At 35.2% G+C, this 25,915-nt stretch overlaps 1 protein-coding gene across 1 annotated transcript in view; it reads right to left on the bottom strand.

Annotated features, from left to right (window-relative positions):
* LOC121322304 (kalirin-like) overlaps positions 1-25,915 on the bottom strand; it is a 152,184-nt gene that overhangs the window by 17,815 nt on the left and 108,454 nt on the right. The window contains 3 exon segments of the mRNA XM_041262089.1: positions 12,421-12,667; positions 24,940-25,042; positions 25,559-25,701. Of these exon segments, the coding sequence (XP_041118023.1) occupies positions 12,421-12,667; positions 24,940-25,042; positions 25,559-25,701 (493 nt within the window).

The following is a 25,915-nucleotide window of genomic DNA, read 5'->3' as shown; positions in this document are numbered from 1 at the left end:
TTCTGTAAACAAAATTAGTGAATAACACGACAAAGCACTAAATTGTATTTGCTAAATTGTATTACTATAGTAATGAAGTAAAGTAATCATAATAACAACAATAATAATAATAATAATAATAATAATAATAATAATAATAATAATAATAATAATAATAATAATAATCCTTAAATGCTGAAGATACCTGCTGGCATTAGCGTTGACATGGATAGCTTTTTTATTAATAGCAGAAATTCAAAAGATTAACAAACTCTGGCAACAAAGGGCAAAGTTCCTTCATAAAGAGCAGACATTTAACTCATTTTATTGTACAGGTAGTTTAGTGGTAAGTGGAAAAACACATTTTTCAGGTGTGTACAAATATTATACTTGAATACTTTGTGGTAAACGTTACACAATAGCAAATGCACTGTTTAGTAGACCCTAATTATTTCTATATCTGACAATTAATTAGGAACAGACCTTATAAAGTAAAGTATACTCAGTAAGTACCTTCAACATGGCCACAGTCAAAACACTGAGTTAGTGAATTACTGATTCGTAACAAGGAGACAGCTTTATGTATCCAAAGGAACCTCTTGAGTAGGGCTTTGAGGTTAGAAAGACAGGCACATTCTGAAGCGGTAAGAAAAGCCCTGGTCTGGGTCGATGCACTCTTCACTTGAAAGAGTTGAGCTCACAAACACTTGTGCTGTAGAGTTTAAAGACCTATTTTGGTTCAGGATGTCAGTTTCCCTAACAGTAAGAATGGAATGCGGTCAAGGTTAGTGGAAAACAACACATGTAGGAGGGCGCCGCTCTCCTCCAGTCGATACACAGAACCCCCGTCGTTCCTTTCTGACTCTCTTGTTTTGTTCTCTCCGAGATGAGACGGCACAATTAGGTGCCAGTCAGTATATGCTCCAGCTGGTCTTGTGTCATGCATGCTTGGACCAGGGCTGGAGACAGCACAACTTACTGTACTGTACATGGCCTAAACCCAGGGCAGCTGCCGGAGAGGGGTTGTCTTTCTACACTACGATCTTGGCAGGATTTCAACCTCAGTGTTATGGGTGAAAGGCAAAGATCATTTTCCACTTTCTTCTCATAGTTTTCTGTTGTAACAAAGATAAGCCATGTTTCAATACAGCTGGCATGGCGTATTGGACCTAGAGGAAAACTGGACCCTGAAGCAACTTATTATTACCAAATACTCTCAAGACACATAGACTCACTCTAGAGTATTACATTTTACACATAGGTTTGGTTAATAGGTACTATTGATCCCAAACCAAAGTAACCCACACTAATCATTGCTTTGTTTGCCTGATATTGCCTTGGGTCCTGCTTTAAATTGTTTTTATTTGTATGTCTTGCGTTTGTCTTTTGAATGAAGAATTACACTGGGATTACATTTTAATTATGGCACCACTGTTTATTTAGCGGCTTTCTTTTTTTTTTTTTTTTTTTTAAACTGCTTGTCTTGAGCACATTTATTTAAATCTCTCCCAGAAACCACAACATATAATGCAATACTATATCTGGAAAGTTAAAATACAAAAACTAGAGTTTTCTCCAGATTACTAAAACCACTGAAGAATCATTTATTTTCTTTTTGTCATACATTTCCTGCAATTCTCAGTCAATTCACTTAGCAAATGTAAAAAACCTGTAATTTATTGCAATTTATGCTGAAGTAGACAGGAAATGGAAGCAAACTTTAATGCATTAGAAAGCTGTTGATGTGAAAGTCACTGTATCTAAAGGTTTGATTTCACTTTAATCATGTCAACAGAATCAACTCTACAGTATAGTTCAGTATACCAAGAACAGAACCAGAGGACTTCTTATCTGACTATATTACAACTATTCAGTGTGGTACTCCAGAATTGTTTAACACCAACAGATTTCCAGCGATGTGTTTATCTAATCTCTATCTTGCATGTTAACCACATTCAATGTATCTTACAGTCGGGCTTTACAAAGTTCAGAACTATGCTTACATACAGACTTTTTAGTCTAAACTAAAAACAGTATGTAATAACCAGATGAGGCCATATTTTAATCGAACAGTTGATACAGTGTTTGCATGTGAAGCCAAGAGCACTTGTTTAAATCCTGTATATAACTTATATAACATATACTGTCAGCTTAACAATGAAATTGAACAGAAACATAAGGTACTGTTCATTTGCATTTACACATGGGATAACACAATTTGCAAATAGGTAGCTAAAAAGGAAAAAAAAAAAATCCAAACCAATACTGTGGCCAAAAGTTTTGCATCACCCTATAGAATGAACTAATTTTGCTTCAGAAAGTCGAATGAAACCTGCTGAATAATGTAACGTTAACATATTGTAAATGAACACATCTCTGTAGTTTTCCATATACTTAATGAAAAACTGACAAATTGAAAAATGTAACATTTCAAAATCTAACATGAAATATTGGCTTCCGGTAGACTTTTGCGATATCATTTTGTAGTTTCTTTCATTACGTAATGTTAAATAAAAAATAAAAAAATTCTGTTCATGTAGTTTTTTTTTCATTTTTTCATCATTTTTTTTTATGATGTTTCAATCCTAAAATTCAAGGAGATGCATATCTTTTGGCCATAGCTGTATACTCCCAAGGGAAGTCCACTGAAGCATGAGCAGCTCAGCTCTTACAGCACTTGCACAGCAAAACAGCTTTCTTTGAATTCTGCCTTTCCAATATCACCCACATTGTTATAACTAAATATTACAGTGGCTGCTTCATGTGCACAGGGATAGCAATACTGTACAACTATGTCAATGTTTTTTTTTAAGCATTCAACTAATAAGATAGCAGGCTGTTTTTATATTTAATGCTGCAGTGTCCCTAGTCTACGCTAGTGTGAATTGGGTGTGGCTTTGTGGAAACACAATTAAAAAAAGAAATTGCCATGTTCGGCAGACAATTTTAGACACAGAATTCCTCAGGACGTTGGTTGTAATGAACAGCTATTGAACGCTAATAAGGTAAAGTGCCTGCACTGTGAGGAGAATATACTGGACTTTATTAGAGAGCACAACATGGAACTTAAACCTACTTTCTATTACATTACTTTGAGCCAAAGTGATTATCTTGCAACTACCTGCAGCAACACGAGGATATAAAACAACATTGTCTAGTTCAACAAATTCCTTTTTACCAACATTCTACTGTAGAATGCAGAACTGTAGCCCAATAAAAAAAAAGGATGGAAACTGTGAAAACATGTACTAAACAGACACCAATAAATTATATTTCAGTGTTGAATAAGACATAATTGTGGGACTTTACAAGTACTCGAATGTTAAAGTTGTATGTTGATTCAACAAAAATAAATATACTTATATTAATCACAGGTAGACATTAGTTAGATACGGGGTGAAGTGATATGTTATCAAAATCACAGAAACCCTTTTCCATGATTAACGTCAATAGTTTGAAGGTTGAATTGTAGTATTAAAGGAAAGGTTTAGTACAATATTAAGCAGGGTGCAACAGTGTTTTATCAATGCATTCTTCCAGACATGACAAATGCTTTTGTCCTTTTAGATCTTCTTGCCACAACAATTAATGTTTATTGTTTTCAGATGGCTACAGTATGATTTTAAAGGAACCACGAACAAACAGGGAATTTGTATATTATACAATATTTGTCTTGTAATCAAAATTATCTTAAAATGGGAATCTACAGTAGAGAAAAAAAATATTATACAGTATATTGTGGGCGGTGTGTGGGGTGTATGGAAAAACACAAAAAGACACTGCAGCTCCAGCTTATTAAAAAAAAAAAAAGGAATTAAAAATACTCAAAAGGGGAAGGGATTATTAAGGATAGGTATATACAGGTATAATATCGAATTGTTGAGTAATACATATCATTGGGATGTCTAACACCTCATCCTCATACACCACTTAGCCTGGGTTGAAAACCCTGCTGAAACCTGATGCTGTGTTTCCATGTTAATTTGGCTAAACCACATTGGCTGCCAATCAGAGCTGCCCCAGATCTTGGGTTGCTTGGTAAGAACAGCTAACATCCATCGAAAACTTGCATAGATTATCAATGCGGGTACAGGAGGAATGCGGAAGAACCCGGATCAGCTCAGATTGGCAGTCAACCTGTGATCCCCACCAAGGACAAGGTGCTCCAATGTAAAAAAAAAAATAAATAAATAAATAAAACCCTGACCCAGCATATACAACATACCATAACTGGTAATAGGAGAAAGTGCATCTGCTGTTTGAAAGGTTAAACTTCAGCTGTGCATTGACATGTTTAGATAAGAAGCGGGCATATTTGTTTTGAGAGCAAACTACATTCTACATTATGTTTGCATGCTTGAAATATGAACATACAAAACAAGCTGTCAAGCAGTAACAGAGATACCAGTACCAGTATCAATAACACTTAATTATCAAGAGCTTCTTGTTCTTAGCCGATAACAAACTAAGACAGTGCTTTGTCATTCACATTATGATGACAAACAAAAGTAGAATAAACTAAAAAAAAAATAGTATTGAAGTCAACAAGCAGTTGAAAATCCTTTGATTTCCACAGGCATTGTGTGGGCCTAGAAAAAAATGATATGTTATACTTCTTAAAATGACACTGTTGAAAATGTAAAGGGATTATCTATCTCTTTAACTGTATTATTGCCTGACATCAACCATAATATAGCCCTAACCACATCCAAAAGTAAATGAGGCCAGTTTACTTTATGACACAAAAAGTTAAAATGTTAGTAAGTTATAAGTCTTTGTGTGTATTTGTTATTATTTTTTTTTCAAAGGGGTCTTGTCAAAAGGTGTTTTTCCCCTCTAGTTAAAACACAAATGCTTACACAGGACTGAGCACTGTTATGCCCTTCTCCTGACTAAAATACAAAGTTAATACTATGATATATTATCAATTGTTAGTGTTTTACATCACCCTTCAAGATTTAATGCTGTTTAATATACAACAGATGAAAGAGAATCTAAATCTAATTTGTTTTTCAAAGGCTAGATGGATGAATCGAGCAGTAAATTCAGTTAGTAATAAAAAACATATACAGAGTATCAGTTCCCTTAGCTAATACAATGTACCATTCTGTTGCCAGTAAAACAGACAGTTTCTGTTTTCAACACACCCTCTTGTTTTGAAAATGAAAAGAAAAAAACTTCCTCCTTCTTACCAATGTAAATATTAAATAGCCTTTATGAAGTGCAATAAAGTTTATTTATTTATTTTCACATTAGGTGTTACGTTTGGAATCCCCCCACACCACACACAAATGTGTAATTAAAGTTCCTTGAAAGATCCACCAGGGTGGAAATTAGTGGGGAAAACTGATTTGATTTGATTTTTCAGGGGGTTAAGTTATGCAATTTATTTTTTACTTTTTTTTTTTAAGTTATGGGACAATTTACACATAGCCTGCACTATAATGTAATCCTACTCAGTTTTAGCAGTGCACATACTAAGGGTCTAAGAAAATTACTTGTGAACCAACAGTGCCAGCCTGGCATCAAATTGCGAGGTAAGGCAGACTCTAACAATTCCCATTTAAAACCCCATCCTACATGGTTACAAACTGACGCCTTATTTTTTGTATTTATTTTATAGGCTACAAGCTTAATTTTTTTGTTTGTTTGTTTTGTTTTTTGAGGCACACAGCAATCCTTAGGCAATGTAGGGGGAAATTAGAATGATCTCAGAATTTACTGCAGCTGGGTTGTGGCCCTTTTTTAGTGTGATCTCTTGTGACCATGACATTCCTGGTTATAAATCACTGTTTAGAAACTCTTCTGTCAATGGATAATGAAACTATACTTTAGGAATTCATTAGCATAACACCAAAGGCACTGAACAGCCGTCATTTCCCCCCTGCTGTTTTCAATATTGCATGCATGTTAAAGTATTTTCAAAGCAGAGAACCCTTTACATAGAAACTCAGAGTGAATGAAGGCATTTTAATGCAAATACAGTACAGAGCTTCAATATCCCGATCAATGTAGCCTGACCATGAATTTATAAAAACATAATTGAACAGTTTTTTTGTCAACATAAAAGTTAAAAGTAGACATGATTTAAAAAGTAATTAAAAAGGTGACATATGACAATTCATGAAACACTTTGATAGGCATTTTAGTAGTAGCAATAGTATCTGAACATTAACTTCATACATTCAATTGCTTTAAGAAAGCATACACAAGTAAACTATTATCATCCTCATCTTATTGGTAAACTAGATTATTATTTTTTGTACTAAATCTGATTGTCTAATTTACTGAAGGTGGAAGTAAATGTATTTGTAATTCTAATCTTGTCTAAATCACATCTAAACTGAAACTAGTTCTGAGTGATGGAATGTTTACCTCTAAAGCAGACAGCAACACATTTTACTGCAACAAAATTACCTTTAAAACACAACATATGAATGTATTTTTTACTTGGATGCTTTCTTACACGTACGTTATATTATCTTTGCAATCACATAAAGTCTCACATTACATGGGAATTACAACAAGGATATACACTTCTACCCGTTTCAGTATGATTAAAGCTCTTGGAGAATAAAGTCCAATCTACTGACCTGTAACTTTGACACAGCAACAGCAGTACTCTGACAAGATCCGACCAAAACACGACCGGGAGGACCAGCACCTCTCGCTTTTCATTCTGCCCTGGTGCTAGTCATGGCAGGGTGAAACCAACAGGGACAAAATAACGATCCACAATAACGAGCAAGTGCTCCAAGTCTCCCTGTTTACTATGTGATTGTGCTACCTTTTAGTTAAGGGTGGATCTGTAGGAAACAGGAGGTGTGGCTTATTCACAGCTGCTACAGTACTTTTCTATCAGAATCATGTTACATGTCCTTTAAACAAAGACACAACTGAGACAGAACAAGATATTCCACATTTCAGTTCTAACAAGTAAAAGGCATTCATAAAAATGATTTCCATTACACCATACATGACTGGGTTTCTCTGTCTCCTGTGGCTGCTAGTGTTGCCACCAACTAAACAGACAGCCAGTTAAACCTATTATTATTATTATTATTATTATTATTATTATTATTATTATTATTATTATTAAATAAAAGCACATTTATACTTTTTACACATTTACACTTTTTATCACACTAATTATGTGACCATTGTTTAGTTCACTGACTAATGTCACTCTAAACTTTCTAAACTCACTCTAAAGTCTTTTAAAGTCAAGCCTCAAGGTACCTAAAAGCTAATTTTCTTCCTTGCCTGCAGAGTAATTTTCCTGAAAAGCCCCATCTTTACATACTGGTACCGGGAGCACGGTTCACCCCCACATAATACTGTGAATGTTTTTTTTTTTGTATTTTTTTTACTATTCAAACAAAGCCTCAACTATATTGTTATATCATTGATAGTAGAGTATGTAAAATGTGAAGAAATATAATGTTTCGTGGTTCTTAGATTACCAGGCAAAACACACTGAAAAAGTGAATCACATAACAAGTTTATTAGCACATAACTTCATAACTAGTGCATATTTGTAGTATAAAATTAAAAGTGAAATATACCGTTAGTGTGGCAAGTCCAGACAAAATGTAATTAAGATTTCCAACTGCAAGATTAGTCTTTTGCACACAGACTAATTAAAGGCAACAACACCATGACCATCTTCACCTAGAACTGAGATGTAACATATAAGCATTCATCACTACATGAAATTAACAAGAAATATCTGTGGAACCTGCAGAAACATGCTGTTTCCTTACACTGATTACAGCCTTTTGCAGAGCATCAGCAAGAAAAATAAACTGTGAAACAAATAGGAAGATAACTATCAAATAGCACTTAAGGGGGCTGGCCCTTCCAGTCCTGGCTGAATTCCTGAATTAAACAAAATGAACCTCCGTCCAAGGTCCTTGTGATATACTTAATGATGCCTCTTAAACAATAAGATACATAAAAAAACATACACAAAAAAAGTGTTGTTAAATTTAGAAATTGTGCAGTATGTTACACATGATGACATCCATACACAAGGTGTATTGTAATTTTGACAATTCCATAATTTACCAAAAAATATGTGATGCATTATTTTGTAAATTAGACTTTACTGTAGGTTCCTCAGTATGTTAAGGACTACAAGTACCACCAAACTGTAACCCCACCCCTGGTTAGCAAATGGCTTCTCTGTGTGGATAGTAATGTCTAGATGTTTGTCATCCTTGCTATATCTATATTATTGTATGACTATCAAGGAATATTACCAGAAACAACAGTGATCTGTTTGGAGTTTTAATGAAAAGTTACCATGCTTAAGGTTTTATTTGTTTCCGTGACAGCGGTCATCTTGGAATATCCTTAAATTGTAGTCCATGGCAAGGTTGTTAATTGGCTCTGGGGTACCACATATCATCTATTCCTGCAGACAGATTGCAGAGCAGGCGTGATATGAGGAAAGTGGAGCAAAACATTTCTCCAGGTCCCTTTACTGCAGGTGTCCCAGTTTCCTTTCCAGAAAAAACAAGATTCCTGTACTCATCTTAGTCATTATTGGATCATTCCTTACAGTAGAAAGAATGTGTTTACATACCTTTAATATCTGACACTATTAACACAGTCTCCTTTGATTGTTTTACTGCAACTGTTGTTTTTGCTGAAGCCCAATTTTCATACTGTGAACAGCAAACTATGTAAATATTAGCTAACCATAGCAATATGTACAACTAAGCCCATTTGCTCCTCAGTTATGATACTCTTAACCCTAGATGGCGTATAGGAGTCTGTGTGGTCCGTGGTTAAAGAAAAGGGCTTGTAACCGGAGTTCCCTGGTTCAAATCCCGGCTCAGCCACGACTCGGTGTGTGACCTTGAGCAAGTCACTTAACCACCTTGTGCTCCGTCTTTCAGGTGAGACATTGTAATCGACTCTGCAACTTATGCATAGTTCACACACCCTAGTTTCTGTAAGTCATCTTGGATAAAGGCATCTGCTAAATAAACTAATAATACAGCTATATATTTTTCTGATGGTTGATTTAAATCCTGTTTCTCATACAAGTGACCTATATCTTTGTTTTTTGTTTTTCCCCCACAAACAATTTGCGGCTGAGGAAAATCAAAATTTATGTGAAGCACAAGGAACAGGCAAATGAGCTTATGTAGAAACCTAAAAGGTAAAAGAGGGGAAACAGAAGAGTTCCTATAGAGCGCTCTCGAAATTTACACTCACCTACCTGAGACAGCTCAACAGCCTGTTTAAAGCACAACAAAGTTTTTGTCACTAGATACATACTGTACATAGGCTTTAGTGTCCTGTAGTAGCCAATAATAATCTTTGAGAAAGGTGGATTTTTCTGTGCTTTCATAACCTAGCCTTCTGCTGCAGTAGGAAAGTAGGGCATATAACACCGAAATGTTTTTGTTTCCAGTAAGGTTCAGTGACAACAACTCAAATTCACCCACTCAGGGAGAAAGACATTCAACCTACTTAAATATGCAAGGTGCTGAAGAAGAAAACCACAGACACGTTATAGAAAAAAGGAAGACAAATATCTGAAAGTGAATTAGGTAATAACAAGTTATTGGATCCTTATAGAAACTACACTCATTGAAATTGAAAGGGAAGCATTTTCAACCTTCAACTTGTAACACCTTGGTACCTTGAATTCTGTTTAAACATCCCACTGGACATGTATAATACACACAAAAGTCATTTAAAATTTACCTCTCTCAACAGTAACTGTCTATTTATAAAACACATGATCTGCCTCGTCTATTTTAGAAAGATGACTAACAAAAAGCGGAAGCAGGAAGATACTCAGGCTAGAGAAGCAACAAACAAAGCCATTGGCCAGCACTACATTGAATGCGTTAGGGCTCTTTAACCCCTGACTACTGTGCAGTACTTTGCTACGCAACTGAAATTAGATCTTTGAAAAATAAACACATTGACACTATTTAGGTGGCTTAAATCTCATCAGCAAATAAGGTTGATACATGTTGGATCTTTTCATTAATCTTGTTGTTTTTGCCCAATACAATTGTACAATAAAGTCTGGAATTTTGCAGTTATCATGAATCTGTTCAACATGCTCATGCTGAGAAGTAACAAAGTTCACTTAAATAAAAATTATATATTTTCAAGTATGATATATAGACTACATATATAAAAATGTGTACTTTATCATTATCATCATTCACTTGTCACTATGATATTTATGACAGTTCTATTAATAGTGCTTTATCTGTGGGATAATCCGATTTTATCCAACGTAGGGGACAATATTATGTGAAGGTGATGAGAAGCTACATTACAATTACTGGTAGCAAACCAATGCTAACCCACATGTCCTTAGTAAACATGGACAGGTTGGTTTTAGTTCAAAAGTGCTTGATTTCCTGTATTTAATTGTTCATCCAACTAAATATTTTCAATGTCACCAGTCATACAGGAATAAATATAGTCTGATATTATTGAATTGTAATCTGTTGGAAGGGATGTTTGTATTGCCTTGTCAACAAACTTAGGTTGGTGAAAGCCATGAGACAAAAGGAAATTCCTATGAAACAAAGGCAAAATCCGCTGTCCGACAGAAAGCAAACAATGACCGGTTATTTTCCTAAAAAAATATTTAAAACTTTTAAACATAAGTACATTGTCTACAAAACAAAAAAAAGCTTCACCCATGTTCAACTTATTTTGCGGGTCATTTACTCTTCAAAATTAGCAAATAACATTGAATATTATTTATAGGAACACATACTTGAATTAATGCTCAATTATTGTTTTTTATGGTGCCTACAACTTGAAGAGAACTAGAAGTAGTGTTTTTATTTCTCCTGATAATGAGATGAAAAGGTGAAGAGAACACAAACACAAGCTAGCACAGTTAACTTCAATAGTGACAGACTAATTGGAACTGCTAAACAACAGTGCCCTCTACAGGCCTAAGAATATATATTGGAAACTGCAGAGCACATTCATGGACAAATACAAAAAATCAGATAAAACTAACAGAACATCAACTGCGAATTAATAGAAATAATAATAATAATAATAATAATAATAATAATAATAATAATAATAATAATAATAATAATAATAATAATAATAATAATAATAATAATTACATAATCAGTAAGCCTAATTTATGTTATTTCCTTTCCTTCTATTTAATGATAACATCACACAACCTTTCAAAGCTGTTCAAGTTCCAGGATCAAGCAATTTATAATGTTAGTTGGTAGGATGCAGTCAAATTTTCCCCTTTATCTTGCTGATTTCCACCAGTCTCCTGATCATGGTTGGAATAAAAAAACCCTTAGGATTCCCTGGTGATTATCCTGAATGTCCCTGGATAATACCACAGCTTACATGTACTGCCTCTTTGAACGCTCTCCCTGCCTCTGGCATCATATTTGTCTGCATCTGTAGCTATAAAGCTTTCCTCTGGGGGTCATTTAAAGAGATCCTATGGATCTGCACAAACTTTGTCTGTTATCCTGTGGGGCCAATCCTGCTTTGTAATATTAAAACCACAATCTACAGACTAAAGGAATAATTTCAAGTTGACTGGAAACACCTGTCTAATATTACTATTCGTTTTTCCTATAAGCCCATGTGGACAACATTGGTGTTTCCTGTAAATTACATCACTATAACATGAAACACTATTTGGTAAAATTCCTTTTTTGCTTTCTGTTTCTAAAATGCCTACAGTGTGCAGCTTAAAGTACTTTGGAGAAATGTAAATAAACTGGTCGATCAGAAAATCATGCTTTTATAAAGTATAGTGCACAAGAGGTTCAACTATTGATAGTCTAGTAACAGTGTTATATTGTCATGCAAAACTGAACTTGCTTACTTTCACAGCTCAAAAACATACGCTTCAATAACAAAAATGGTGAGGTGTTCAAGTTTTATACAGGCTTTTTGCTGTCTGCCATCCTCATGTCTATGACTGGGTGTGTTTTAAATCATAATATAACTCCCATAAACATTTGTGCTTCTTGAGTTACCTTACAAAAAATGTGTTCATTTGTTTTGGAAAACTGTAATGCAACAGTGCTAAACTAAATATTTGACCAAATGACTACTGGACTATATATATAATTTGTAGTCATTGGTCCAAAACCCCAACATTTTGTTGTTTGATTAAATGTCTGGCTCGACAGAATGGCAGTAACATTCACCCATAGAAAAGGAATCTACAAAATTGCCTTTTTGTGGAAATAATACTTGTAGTAATAATACTAGGTACCAATTAAAACAAATGCCCCAGGCAGTTTTGGAAGCTCTGAGTAAACAACATGAATCTTCTACTCCATAATGGTTCATCACAGTTATTTGATAGATTTACCACAAAGTAATCCTGGAGCAATGGCACTCAAATGTCTTATATAACCATGCTGAAGGTCATCCACAATGAGCTGTAAAACAATTTACCTTTTCCGGATGGGAAGAAGCATTCCATCTCAACACTGTTGCGAGAGTGGGAAATGCAGAGAGTGCTGCTCGGAACCAGGCCTTCCTGAGGAGGGAGGCGATCGGTGGTCCGCACGAGGCACCAGCCAGGCCTGTCACTCAGCCTCTCCAGCAACTCCACCGTCTGTCCCACCTGGAGGCTCAGTTCGCTGCTGCACCCCGCAGTGAAGTCCTGAAGAACCACAGTCAGTTCACAGCCTCCAGAAAGCTGTCCAGAGAAGAAAAAGCAGGGAAAAGCAATGAATATATAGTTGCTCAAACGAGGTGTGGTCCAAAGTGGACAAAAACTGTAACTCCTATCCAAATTTGTCTTTCACTGTACAGCAAAACAAGTTTGTAATAGAAGATCGTTTCTAAGTGCATAATCCACTGGTACAAGCAAGGCCTAACAGCTGCAGACTGAAAGTGCAAGCAGTAATCTGCATGTTTCCTTTGTTAGCTTACAGTTGTTGTTTTAATGGCCCATACAAAAGAACTAAAAAACTGTGTACCCTGTTAGATACATCACCAATCATAGAATATGACTCTACATCAGTGTTGGTTTTGTAGTCTGTGCATATATTTATAATGGGGGTGTGCCCCATATCAGTTTATTACGGGTATTAGGTACGTTTCTTACTTTACTTTGAGGGCGAGTCTGGGTTGCTTTACAGAAAGTGCATTCCACTGCCAGACAATGCCACAAATAAAATGAAAAAAATTACACTGCTTAAAAACCTTCCCCTTTAAACAGACGCATATGAGTAATTTATAGAAAATCATGTAACAATGATATCACCAAGGTGTGTACATGCTGCAAGACATTTATATGGCATACCATAAATCCATAATTCTTATCACTGATCCTACCCTGGGGATAATTAGTATAGTGGTCATATGTTTCATTGTACAGTAACTACAAAATAAAACAACATTTACCTGTAAGTAGATCACAATGAAATGAACTTTTTATTGCAGGTCTAATGAGGCAAATCATGAACTTTAAACAATGCCAGTTGAAAAGTTAATATGGACAAGTATTTTGAGGCAGTCTTCTGTGAGACTCATGACCCAATTGGTGATTGAACTCCGCACACTGGCATCTGTTTTTTCCTAGTCAGTATCTCTCTTTCTAAATCATCATGTGTGTATGAGTTAAATCCCTTGTTACAGTACTTCACCCCTGCCCCCCCCCCAACAGACCCTCCATCTGTAAGCCTGATGATAGTTATTACACTATTGGCAAGGATTTGTACCATCATACAGTCAGTGAGTGTTTAAAAATTTGGATATTTCCATGTCCCACACGCCCAGGGTGTTTAAAGACTGAAAAAAGACTGGTACTGAAAATATACTGGTATACTGGTAATATACTAGCATTTGTTTGGAACACAGCTCTATTCATAAGTTATTCTTTATTTCTGCCACGCTGTCTGCTGTGATGAAAATCAGTGTCAGAATGTGTCAACAGGCCTGCAAAACAAGTGATCAGATTAATTTTAGTTAACTTGCAAGATTAGTTCATGTCAAGAACAAATCTAATGACAAGATTGCACAATAGCTAAAATTGACCAACATAAAATATATTTAAATGGGGCAACGGCAGCTTTTAATAACATTTAGAACTGCAATTCTACATGACAGGAAGCGACCAGTTAAGAGAGAGACACTGCTCCTTCGCATTTGGATTCAAGTTTGTGGGAGAGGTGGAATGGCTGAAATTCTCAGTTCTAAACAATCGTGAATAAAGCAAACCATATGATTAAAGGATGTGAAGGATAGACAGTGGCACTCACCCTCAGCAGCATTTGACTTCTCAACATACACATCATATGAACAATGAACAGAAGATATATATATAAAAAAAAAAACTGTAGTATAAATTTTGAGTAGATACAGCTGGAAGTGTAAAGATTTTGGCACAAGAAAGATATAAACAGCAAAATTACTAGATGTGCCCTTAACGCATGTAAAAATTATTAAAAGGATTACTGCCCAGTAATTGCTCTTTTTTTATATATATAAAATTTGGAATAGCCAATTATTTTTTCTCATTTTCTCCCAAATTTGGAAATCCCAATTATTATTTTTTATTTCAACCTGGCTCAGCACTGCCACTTTTTGCTGGTGCGGGAGAGACGAAGACGGAAACATGCGTCCTCCGAAACGTGTGCAGTCAGCCAACCGCTTCTTTCCACTCTGCAGGCTGTCATGTAGCCACCTGAGGGCTACAGCGTCTGAGGACCACCCAGCTCTGGGTAACTTACAGGCAGGCCCGCAGGCGCCTGGCCAGTCTACAGGGGTTGCTGGTACGCGGTGAGCTGAGGACACCCTGGCCGACCTTAGCCCTCCACATCCAGGCGGCGCTCAGCCAATTGTGCAACGCTCCCTGAAAATTCCTGTTTATGGTCGTCAGTGGAATAGCCTGGACTCGAATCGGTGATCTCCAGGCTATAGGGTGCATCCTGCACTCCACATGGAGTGCCTTTACCGGGAGCCCAGTAATATACCTAGTTCTTGTGCCATTGGAAATTGGAAAATTCAGCTGTAATGTGTTCAGTGTCCATTAGGTGGCTTAGGAGGACATATGAAAAGATCTTTATGTTATGCCATAGCTGGTGGGGTAAAGCATTAAAAGCCATTTGTTTCAACTATTGGGAGAAAAAGGATTTTTTTTTTTTTTTTTGTCTTTGTCTAACACTTGTCCCTCCTCACTATTGTATTACCATTTAGAAATTAAGATGTGGCTGGTTTAAACCTGCATAAAATCACAATAGTGACTCTGCTGGATTTATTAGCATTACTACAGTGCAAAACACTTGGTTTCAGAAACCATGTTTTCTCCCACAAATAAAAAATTCATAAATACCAGTTTGTCTTCAATTGTGCCTCTCCCATTTCCTATCTACCTGCATTCACTCACTACAGTGATGTCAAGCCCATTTTCATTCAGTTTGCAAGCTAGCATGACTCCTTTCACAGAACTTGTCTTCATACAGTACAGCATTTTTTGATTGTTTTAGAATGGCTTTCTCTTGGCCTCTTCCACACACCATCTGGGTGGAAGACTATCTAGTTAGTAACATGCATTGTACTTTGCCAATGACATAGAGTATAAGTAACAAACTGAACGTGTCAGTATCATAAAAATATTCATAGTGTTTTGGAAAGCTTCTTTTAACAAATGTCTGTGCAAAATAGCCTCAAATTTTGGCCAGCTAATCCCAAAATATACATTAGCCTTCGGTCACTTAATGTAAATGCTACTCTTTTAATGATTGATAAATAAAACTGTCTAAAAAAAAACAAACATAAATTGCATGTAGCAGCATCTAATGGAAAATATTTGAGCAATGACACCAATGAGAGTATCTGGATGTATTTGGTAGCAAAGGACAGTTACCACTAATGCCATTGATACAAGCCATTTGAAGAGTGATTATTTTGTGAAGCTTAGGAGGACATATGAAAAGATCTTTATATTATGCCATAGTTGGTGGGGTAAAGCGTTAAAAGCCATTTGTTTCAGCTATTGGGAGAAAAAGGATTTTTTTTTTTTTTTTTTTTGTCTGTTTTTTTTTTTTTTTTTTTTTTTTTTTTTTTTTCTTTGCCTGTGGTTCAGTACTTGGAGCCATCTTTTGTAACTCTTCTTTATCACACATATGATGACTAGTTATGTGATATGTACATAAGTTGCCAGTGTGCAATATTAAAACATGTAATTCAGATAAGATTAAGACAACATGCCTCTGATGTGAAGCAAAATATTGTAAAAGACTAGAACATTCCACCATTTATTTTATCAGTACTCTGTTACTAAAAATTCTACAGATATTTTCCCTGATGAGGCCAAAGCCATAAAATTCAGCTGCTTTTTAATAATGACTTTAAAAACTGGAATGGAGTTTTAGGTGATTCCAAACATGTGGATGTGCTAATCAGCACAATAGTACATCTTTTTTTCACTTGGCAGCCTTTCCAAGCACTAATGTTTCCACTTATTTGCAATTGTTCGCCATCTGCAGCACACATCTTAATATGGCCACTTAGGAAAAAGCCCTGATCTTATGTTTTTGTTTATTTATTTATTTATTTATTTTTTGGTGCCCAAAGCACAACCCTTGAATGCTGGGTACTTTCATTACAGGAAACTGAACTGCATAAAAAGCAAAACAATATAAATACTGTAAAGCCAATCCCGTAGTGGGATATTATTTTATTGGGACCCAAAAGTCTAAGAAAGAAAATATTAGATTTTAACTGGAAAACCTCACCCAAAAATTCAGATTCCTCCATCAGATCAACCCAGATCAATTGGCAGTTAACAAAACCACTATCAGTTTATCTGTGGTGAAATTGCATTTAAATGTGGTAAAAGAAAAAATATAACCCCACCCCCCCCCCCCCCAAAAAAATAAATAAATAAATAAATAAACAGAACTCCTTTTCTTTTAAAATTCAATCTGCATTTGCAACATATGGCCACAGGTCAGGGTTGATTTCCTGCTAAAACTTGTTAATCGAATGCCTTGTGTTGGTGAGGCTGTTATTAAGGCAAAGGGTGGCTATTTTGAGGAACACAAGACTTAGAGACAATTTTCAATTTTCTTGAACATTACTTTGATACTCCTTATGTTTTGTTTTGTACATTGTAACATGTGTTTTCATTTTTAAGTATTTACAGAAACGTATACGACATATAAAACATTGTCAATTATGAAAAAAAAACCTAGTTTCCAGCAAGTGTTCTCAAACCTTTGACTGGTACTGTATTTCAACATGAATGTAAAAATGTGTTAACATATGATATTTATCATTATAAGATATATAAATGTGGAAGACAATTTAAATAAATTCACATGAAAAGCCCCATTTTTGTATTGAAGTAAGTACTGTAATAAGCAGATTCCAACAACTTTGAGTGCACAACTATGCCTAACCATCAAAAAGTCTTTTTTCAATGGCATGAATACAAAAAGAAACTTGATCTTTTTCATAATGGATTTTTGGTTGATCTAGTCATGGTTACACATGTCTATGGCAGGCAGTAAGAGCTGAAAAGCAGCTCCCGAGCTTACAGTATGTCAATAAGCACAATATAGACTATATCAAAGTTAATCACACAACAGCTGTCTATGATATGAAAAGGGAGATCATTATGATCTAAATCTGTCAATATTTACTAAGGTATCTTCTTAATTTTAAGGGTTACGTTGTTTCAGTTTTTGAGAGGTAGCATTTTCAAGAGCAATGCTACATTCTTAGTACCTGTGTGAAAAAAGTAAAACTCAGGGGTCTAGCTCATTCTGTGTAATGCGTTCAATTAAAAAAAAAAAAAAGTAATGCAAGTATAAAGTTTTCTTTTTAGTTTCGATTCCACTAAACTTGTGTAGAGCTGCTTGAATAACTCAACAACAGATTTAAACTGTGTTATGCCAAGCGGTAATTTTGGCGCTATCTGCAAAATTATGGTAGCCCTCTCTCCATCTGTTTGTTTTTCATATATTACGTAAATCAATGATATTAACTGCAGATGGTAAAATACCTCCAACACAAAGCAGAACCAAAACACAGAGTTCCCATTCCCATTGGCTGTTGTGGCATTCTATGGAATTATTTATTTATTTTAAATATGAATGACAAATTATTATTAATTCATTAATTCATTATCAGCACATTAATATATTGTATAGTATGGACATAAATATTATAATGCCCATGAATATAAGAGGTCTCTATACTGTAGCAAAAAGCTTATGCCTGTTGTATAAATATGCATACTACAGTAGCTTTGCTAATACTATCGTCGAATGTGTTGCCCCAAATAGGGATCTTCTTTCAATACCAAAAAACAACGTACCAGAAAAAGATATAAAACATGATGAGGTTATTGATTTTTTTTCATTTAGTTTAATCAATAAAAGTTAGTAGACATTCGTGTTATTTTATAAAGATAAAAAAAAACATACATCCATTATGTAAACACCACATGTTTTTTTTTAAATATAAATATACTATGCAGAATAAGGTAATGCATTTATGGCAGTACCAGTATATGCAATACACTTTTTATTTTATGTTAGTTGATAGCTGTTTGTAGTGTTTTATAAGATCAGAAGAGTAAAGTTTATTTTTTTCAAGTAACTGATGATGACCATTTTAGCAAACTTTTTTTTTTTTTTTTTTTTTTTTTTTTTTTTTACCGGTACTACATATCTATCTTACCCAGTAATGAGGAAAAGCCAGTGATTTGATGTCACCATCCTAAAAGTCCTTGTAATCCTAGGACCCCATAGAACGTCCTTCATGCCTGCCAATCTGTTGCCTGAATCCCCTGCTGTGTTCCACTGCACCAGGCTCTGTCAAATCTACTCCTACATACACACACTCACAGACACACCAGTCTTTACACCAGCCAAGACAGATTGCTTTGATCTGCAGTCCTTGCTGAGGCCAAGCAACATCTAACAGACCAGTCAATAGAAGTGTATGACACGTAGTGGCTGCTCTGGGTCATAATCTGCATGGAATGCAACAAATAACTATCTGGTACTGCTTTGTCTTTACATATTCACAGCAAGATATAAACTTTAATAAGTTTTCATTGCAGCACTGGAACAAAAGCATAACTATAGTTTTTATTATAATATCCAGTCACACATATGTTTACTATTCTAGTGTCCCGACTTAACCCCTTAAGCCATCAGAATACCATAAATGCACTGTAGGGTCTAATGCACTCTAGTTTGCTCCATCTCACCGAAAAGTAATTACAGAGAATACGCAGACACAGTAAAATTGTAGTTTTAAAAATATATTGGTCTGCCTGCACGAAACAGGAAATAGTAAAGGTGGGTTAGGTGGGGTGGGTAGTAAGGTTTATAAAGCTGTGGAAAGTTAAACATCCTGTTAAATTATGTAAATACAATTCAATTGATTTTTAAATTAAAAAAAAAAAAAAAGTTATTACAGCTCATATAGATTGATCTTATATTCAGCTCTAACTAATTCCAGTCTCGTTGTCTGTCTATTGTTAACTGCATAAAGACACCAGCATACTCCAACTCTCGTTACAGGTTTACAAGGTTGTACATTCTTACAGGCAAGGACTTGTAAATTTTAAGAAGAATTACAAAAGAACAAGGAAAATTCAACCTCTACTATTTTTTAAGAACACAAAATATTGACCTGTATTGATTTACTAAGGACATGTGTTGAATATAAAAAAAAAAAAAAGTTAACAGTAGTATGAAGTGGACACTAATATTTTCATATTCCTTCAAGCTTTGGCAACTTTTGAATGTCATGCACTTATATTGTGATGTTTTAATTTGGAGTCTGGAGGAGGCAATGGCTCAACTGATTGCAGTAGAATACTGACCTTAACTCAAAATCCTTCCACATCATTACTTTCTAAGGATTTGGAAATAAAAATCTCTCAACTTTAAACGCCAGCTGCAGTAAAGTGTTTTATTTCCTAAATTTGTGAGTTATTGTTATTATCTTTGTTTATAAAAGCCTAGGCTCCAGCTAAGCTAATGCATGCATTAGAACAACATTAATACTCCCCTTCTGGTCAAAGTTAGAAATAAAAAGAACATGCATTTAGTAGCCATGCCAACGAACCAATATTCAATTAGATGTTCCAGCACACCCATTTATCTTTGCAAGGTCACTGACTGAAAGCTTATTTTCCATTGGCACATGTGCCCAACATATTCTACCTGGACAGTTCTCTGTACTGTATTAGGTAAGGGAAATGAAAATGGAAGTAAATACATATACAAATTTGAATGTAACTGGTACTCACAGCCTTAATTGAGGTGATATTTAAGGTTTTTATTTACCAGTGTAAAAACTAACAACGTAAGAAAACAAGCACATTATTCTCCTTGCTAGTCATTACAATCCTGTTTCAATGTGTGTGGATCAGCCATTATTTACACAGTGTGAACACTATATTAGACCAGCTGAGATCACTTGTGATGTTTCCCATCCCATCCATTCCAGTCCAAGACCTTGTTCCAATCATGTCCTTAATTACTGAACTGGGTAGTACAGCTGTGCTCCAAGCAGGTTTTTAATTGGCTAATTTAGCCTACGTGTTCAATTAAGGAATTGAGGTCCTGGTTTGAATCCCCCATTGAGCTGTATTGAAAATGCTTCTTTCAATCTAAATATCCCAGTTTAAGTGAGCAAAATATGAAAAAGGTATGATTACAGAAAGACATAAATCAAAGCATAACTTTTTTTTTTTTACCTTATTAAATGAAGTAAGTCACATCTTATCAGTGGAACAATGTCCTAGATTGGGATTAACTGAAACACCATTAAGGGAGTATACTGCAGTTTTCTGTGCATTTACAACAGAAGCGTGTTATTATTATTTTATTTTTGTAATAAATCATTTTGAAACAAAGTAAAGCTTGTACATAATGAACTGCTGTAAATTCTCATTCTGAAATTATTAATTTATTTTAGAAAGAAACTGGTGTGTGGACCTCAACACGGTTTTCAAAACAAGATTAGTTTAATTCTTAGTGCTTTTATTGCAACAAAAAGCCCTGCAGTCTAAATCTCAATTAAACTACACGGAAGCAAAATCTAAATGACTGAGGCCCTGCTGAATCCAAACAGGAAATCTCTAAACATCAAAAGGGGAGCAGCTCTAAAATTTATCAGAAAGACTATGGAGATGGTCCTGCCTCTGTAACTGCTATGTGACCTCATTCAGAACACATTATTAGCCTGCTTCCTGTCTTTAGTATCACTTAAGAAAGATTAACCATGGCCGTTCCAGTTAGAACAGCTTATCAAAAATGATTTATTTACTTTTTCATCATCTTTCTAGGATCAAGTTCCTTTAAGACATTCTTTGTCTGTTTGTTCTTTGTTGAAACTGAAAATAAAAGGCCTTTTAGAACCTTTTTATAACATCTTGTCTGAGGGCAAATGACACTGTACCACTGACTATGTAAACCATTGAATTTATTATCCAAAGAGAATGATGCATTTGATCTTTTTTGACTGTTTAGTATTTTGTTAATAATAATCAATTCAAAAAATGAAAGACTAGCATATTTGTTATATAACTTAAGTATTGTAAATTTATATAACTTTTTACTCATGCAAAGAGGTCTTAAAAAGTTCATAAAGAATGGTTTAAAACAAAAAAAGTTACAATACCCTAACACTTCAATTAATTATTTTTACTAGTCGTTATAGTATCAGCATTTCTACTTCAGATTTCATCTCCCTTGAGGGCTTGAAAATCTTTCACTTTGGCATGGTGGAGTTTCCAGTTTTGAAGGCTAAAAGGACGCTGTTCACTTATGCCTTTCTTAGACACAGACCCTATAATTTAGAAAGGAGACTTATCCATTGGCGCTCGATAGCAGCCCCTATACTGGCCGAGCTAAGATGGATACAATACAGTGATTAAGAATGACTCGGTCAGCTGGCAGGACAAGTGGCACTTGGGCCGCCTCCTCCCTAGACAAGGCACACTGCAGGGTGAAAGCAGGGGAGGATGAGGACCAAACAAAGACAGGGGTTTGTGGGCCGAGAGACCTATTTAACTAGTAATGTATACGATTGATGGGTGGAGTCTCCTTTTGAAAAGACAACAATTTTCCAATCTCAACAGCAACAGTTTTCTTCAAAAATGTATATTGGAGCACCTGTACTGTCCACACACTTTCTACAAGTAACAGACAATGCTTGGGGCGACATCACATGCACATGAGAACTATCTTGTGACGTAGAGACGAAACAGTGATGAGGATAGAAAAGGTTTGTTGTGAAAGCAGAATGAAACTGTGGTTTAAAACACATGTGCTCTGATGCACTAAGCATTACGCACTTAAAGTAGTCACTCCACAGATAGAACAGACTGCATTATTGATTCATCTTAGCTTGTTTTGCGTGTACATGTAGGAAATATGATACATCATCACCATAAGGGCAGGCCTTGAGACCTACTGATGACTTTCATTAAAATGTGTTTCTACCATGCAACCCATTGACAACTAGCACTTGGACACCCTGAACTGTATTTTCAAAGCATATTTATTTTGCTTCTTGTTTTTTAATATTAACATGTATTTTTTTTTCCTTTAAAAAATTAACTAAAAACTGGGCTAGTGTCTTAATACTTTTTAGCAGATAGATAAATGAAGTGTACTGTGGTCAGGCTGGAAGAGGAAAAATAGTCATTCCTCATTTTCCCTTAGACAGCATTTTCTTTTTTAAGTTATAGTTGCAACTGTGGTTGATATTTGTTTTGTCATTATGACTTTTCCGTCCCTCAGAAGCAGGCTTTTAAAAAATAAATGAAATGAACATTATTATAACTTGTTAGAGTCCAGAGACAATAAGGGTGGGGTGCACAAGACAGTTTGGAAGGGACAAAACAAAAAGCTTCCATCCAGAGAAATTGGCACTTGTACAATACAAGTTAAATTTGGGCCTGTTTCAATCAAATTTGGTTTGGATAACTCTCTGGTTAAAACCTACTGTATTTATAGCTCTAAAAGAGCTAGGGTGTAAAGTACCATGCCATTCAAATAACCCCTAACTGCTTGTAAAAGAAGAGTTTTGGTGTGGGAGAAACAGAAGTGAAATGTCTCCAATATCTCAGAATAGGAAGGAGTGGTTTATTGAGTCTTTGCTGCAGTGAAGCAGTTACTTTGTCTGGGAAAAAGGGGAAGTGAGTGCAGAAATGGGCAGGGTTCCTGGAGGCACACCGATGATTCATTCATTGGACAAACAGTAACTGTATATATCCAAGAATGACTTCATTAGGCAATGCCCACTCTCTGTTAGTGAACAATTTATTTAACTAATTTCATTCTGCAGTTGTTTGGGGACCAAGGGTCAGCCATTTTCTAAACTCTTGAAGCAGCAGACACATCAGTATTTCTTCAGGTATTTCTCAAGTCTGTCATAGGAAGGACCCCCCTGTCTGAGAGTTCTACATATTAAATCTTTGAAATTGGATAAGCTTCTATTTCTGTTTTGCAATGCATTTGTTGTGGTTTTATATTTGTACTTTCGGAATATGAAAATCAAAACAAGTACTGTGATATTATAAAACTAAAATGTGTGACCAATTCAAATGATCGCCTTACACAAAAACCATCAAAGCTTACTTACTTAGCTTTAATGTGTATCTAATAACACTTGTTTCCTTGATCCTCTGCATCAGTTAAAGTCAATTATTTAAGTCATGTTTACAATATGTTATTAGATACAGAACAAGAACTAAATTAAGAACCACTCTTTTGTAAATTTACTGTGCAAATTGGCAAGAGGAAGAACATTACACAAATAACATAAATAGGGTTAACCTGTTTAAACATTTTTTTTTTTTTAAATCAAGAAAGACCATTACCTAATTTTTACACAGCATGGAAGTAAAAAAATAAAAATTGAAGGGTGGGAGTGAGAGGGAGGATCAGAACTATAAACTTTCTTATTCCACGAAATTAATACAAAAAATGGTTTGTTAAAGGATGTGCAAGCAACCTGTCAAGTCATTCTGTATAATGAGAAATGCTTCAAGAGAGAAAGTACATCTGGACCTCACTGCATAGTAAGTCCTGCCTGAACATGGCTTCAGGCCAGACCAATAGCACAGTTGGCAGCTGCATCAGCCTGCTTCTCTATATGAGAATCTCTTGAGGGTAAGAGATCCTCCCAAAGATGGGGTTAGGGAAAGGGAAGAACAAGACAGAAACCTGCTTATAGTTACGAAGATGAAGCGCATATCAAAGCTCTCACTTTAATGATGCAATAAAGCTGTCCCCATAGAAATGACTTCAACAGAGTTCTCTTAGGAGACTAAATGGATCTTAATTTATATATTTATCAGACTTGGTATGCACCATTTTTTTACAATAAATTTTGATTTCCTATTTGTAGAGGAAGACTTTCACAACTAAAAATAAAAGTTAAAATATTTCCTCATTGAAAGACATGGTTATGTCTATCTTAACCTTGTTTTATATTTTATTTTATAATTACAAATATGTATATGCTATCTTATGCTTAACTGTAAAGGCCACACGCTGGAGAAACCTGATCAAGTCCCTGCTTTAAATTAAAAAAAAAAGGTATAAAACCTCATTATGAACTTCTCCAACTGTCACTCATGTGTCAGCTGACTACAAAGGGGTGGTGCCTCCTGCTACTCTGTATATATGAGGTGAGAAGGGCAGGTTGAGTCTCAATTGAGACCTTGATAGTGAGTAGAACACATTTAAGGGGGTTGTTTATTCAGGAAACAAATATTGCTATGTTTTTTTTTATTTTTATTTTGTTTATGAATGACAACAAACTTGTTCAGTTGACCTTAAAGCATAAATTTACATTTATACATTTAATTAAGTTTTATTTTATTTTTTTTTATTTTTTTTGTGGAGCCTGTTAAATACAGTACCTTTTTGAGAGAGGGGATCTGCTGAAACCCTGCTAGTGTTTAATTAACCCAAGCATTCCTACCTTGTCACTGTCCACTGTATTCTGAGATGTCCTCGATGCAATAGAGATGGTGTCAGGCTGATTACTACCATCTCCCTGACTGTCACCATCCTCTCCGGTATCCCTAGAAACAGAAACCAGACATTTATAAAGTTATTGTGTATCCTTACCAAACTGCACAGAACAAACTTAATGACAGCTTTAGTTAGCTGTAGTCCCTAAGGTTTTAAAATCCATTATCTTACCTTTTATCAGCTCCATTACATTTTTCATTGCTCCCCTCACCATTGTGCAGTTAAACTTCACTTTGAAAAGTCTTTTAAGTTACACCCCTATGTTGGTTGGCACATAGTGCAGTGTCCATGTTTTCTTTCATAAACAGAGTATCCCTATCCAGTAGTACTTAGCACATGCTGTACCATTATGTTTATTTACCTAAACTAAACACAGAGTTAAATATTGTCACTGAAAGGGACACTCTAATGCGTGCAAACCGATCTATGGAGAGTGTCTTTTAAAACTGAGAGATAATCATGCATAATGCACATTGTTCCTTATAACATCATAAGTCCTGTCATTGTCATCTTAATAACCATAAACGTCATCCTGATAAAGTGGGGATGCAGAATATCGAGTTCACCTTTTGCTGTTGTTCCTTTGTTTGGCTGGTGTCTTGGGCATGTGAATAGGTTCCTTCAAAGCCCCCTTAAGGTGAATCATTCGCTCTTGAATAACTTCACGGATATTTTTTATCCACTCCTGTTTTGCTTCAATATTGGATGCCTGCAGTTTGAAAATTCAAAATATACAACAAAAGCATGTGTCAGTGACTTTGGGCAAGTACAGTTCAATATTTAGAAAAGTACTACTTTTACAATGGTACATTCAAAATAAAGAATATATTATTTTTGTATATATTTCATCTCAACAATCAGAAAAAAATTGTGTCAATTAGGGTTCCATATAGGATTAAATTAGAAATTACCAAGAAACATTC

The sequence above is a fragment of the Polyodon spathula genome, chromosome 10, assembly GCF_017654505.1.
Source record: "Polyodon spathula isolate WHYD16114869_AA chromosome 10, ASM1765450v1, whole genome shotgun sequence".
In the NCBI taxonomy this organism is placed as follows: Eukaryota; Metazoa; Chordata; class Actinopteri; order Acipenseriformes; family Polyodontidae; genus Polyodon; species Polyodon spathula.
This window is presented reverse-complemented; position numbering and strand designations above follow the sequence as displayed.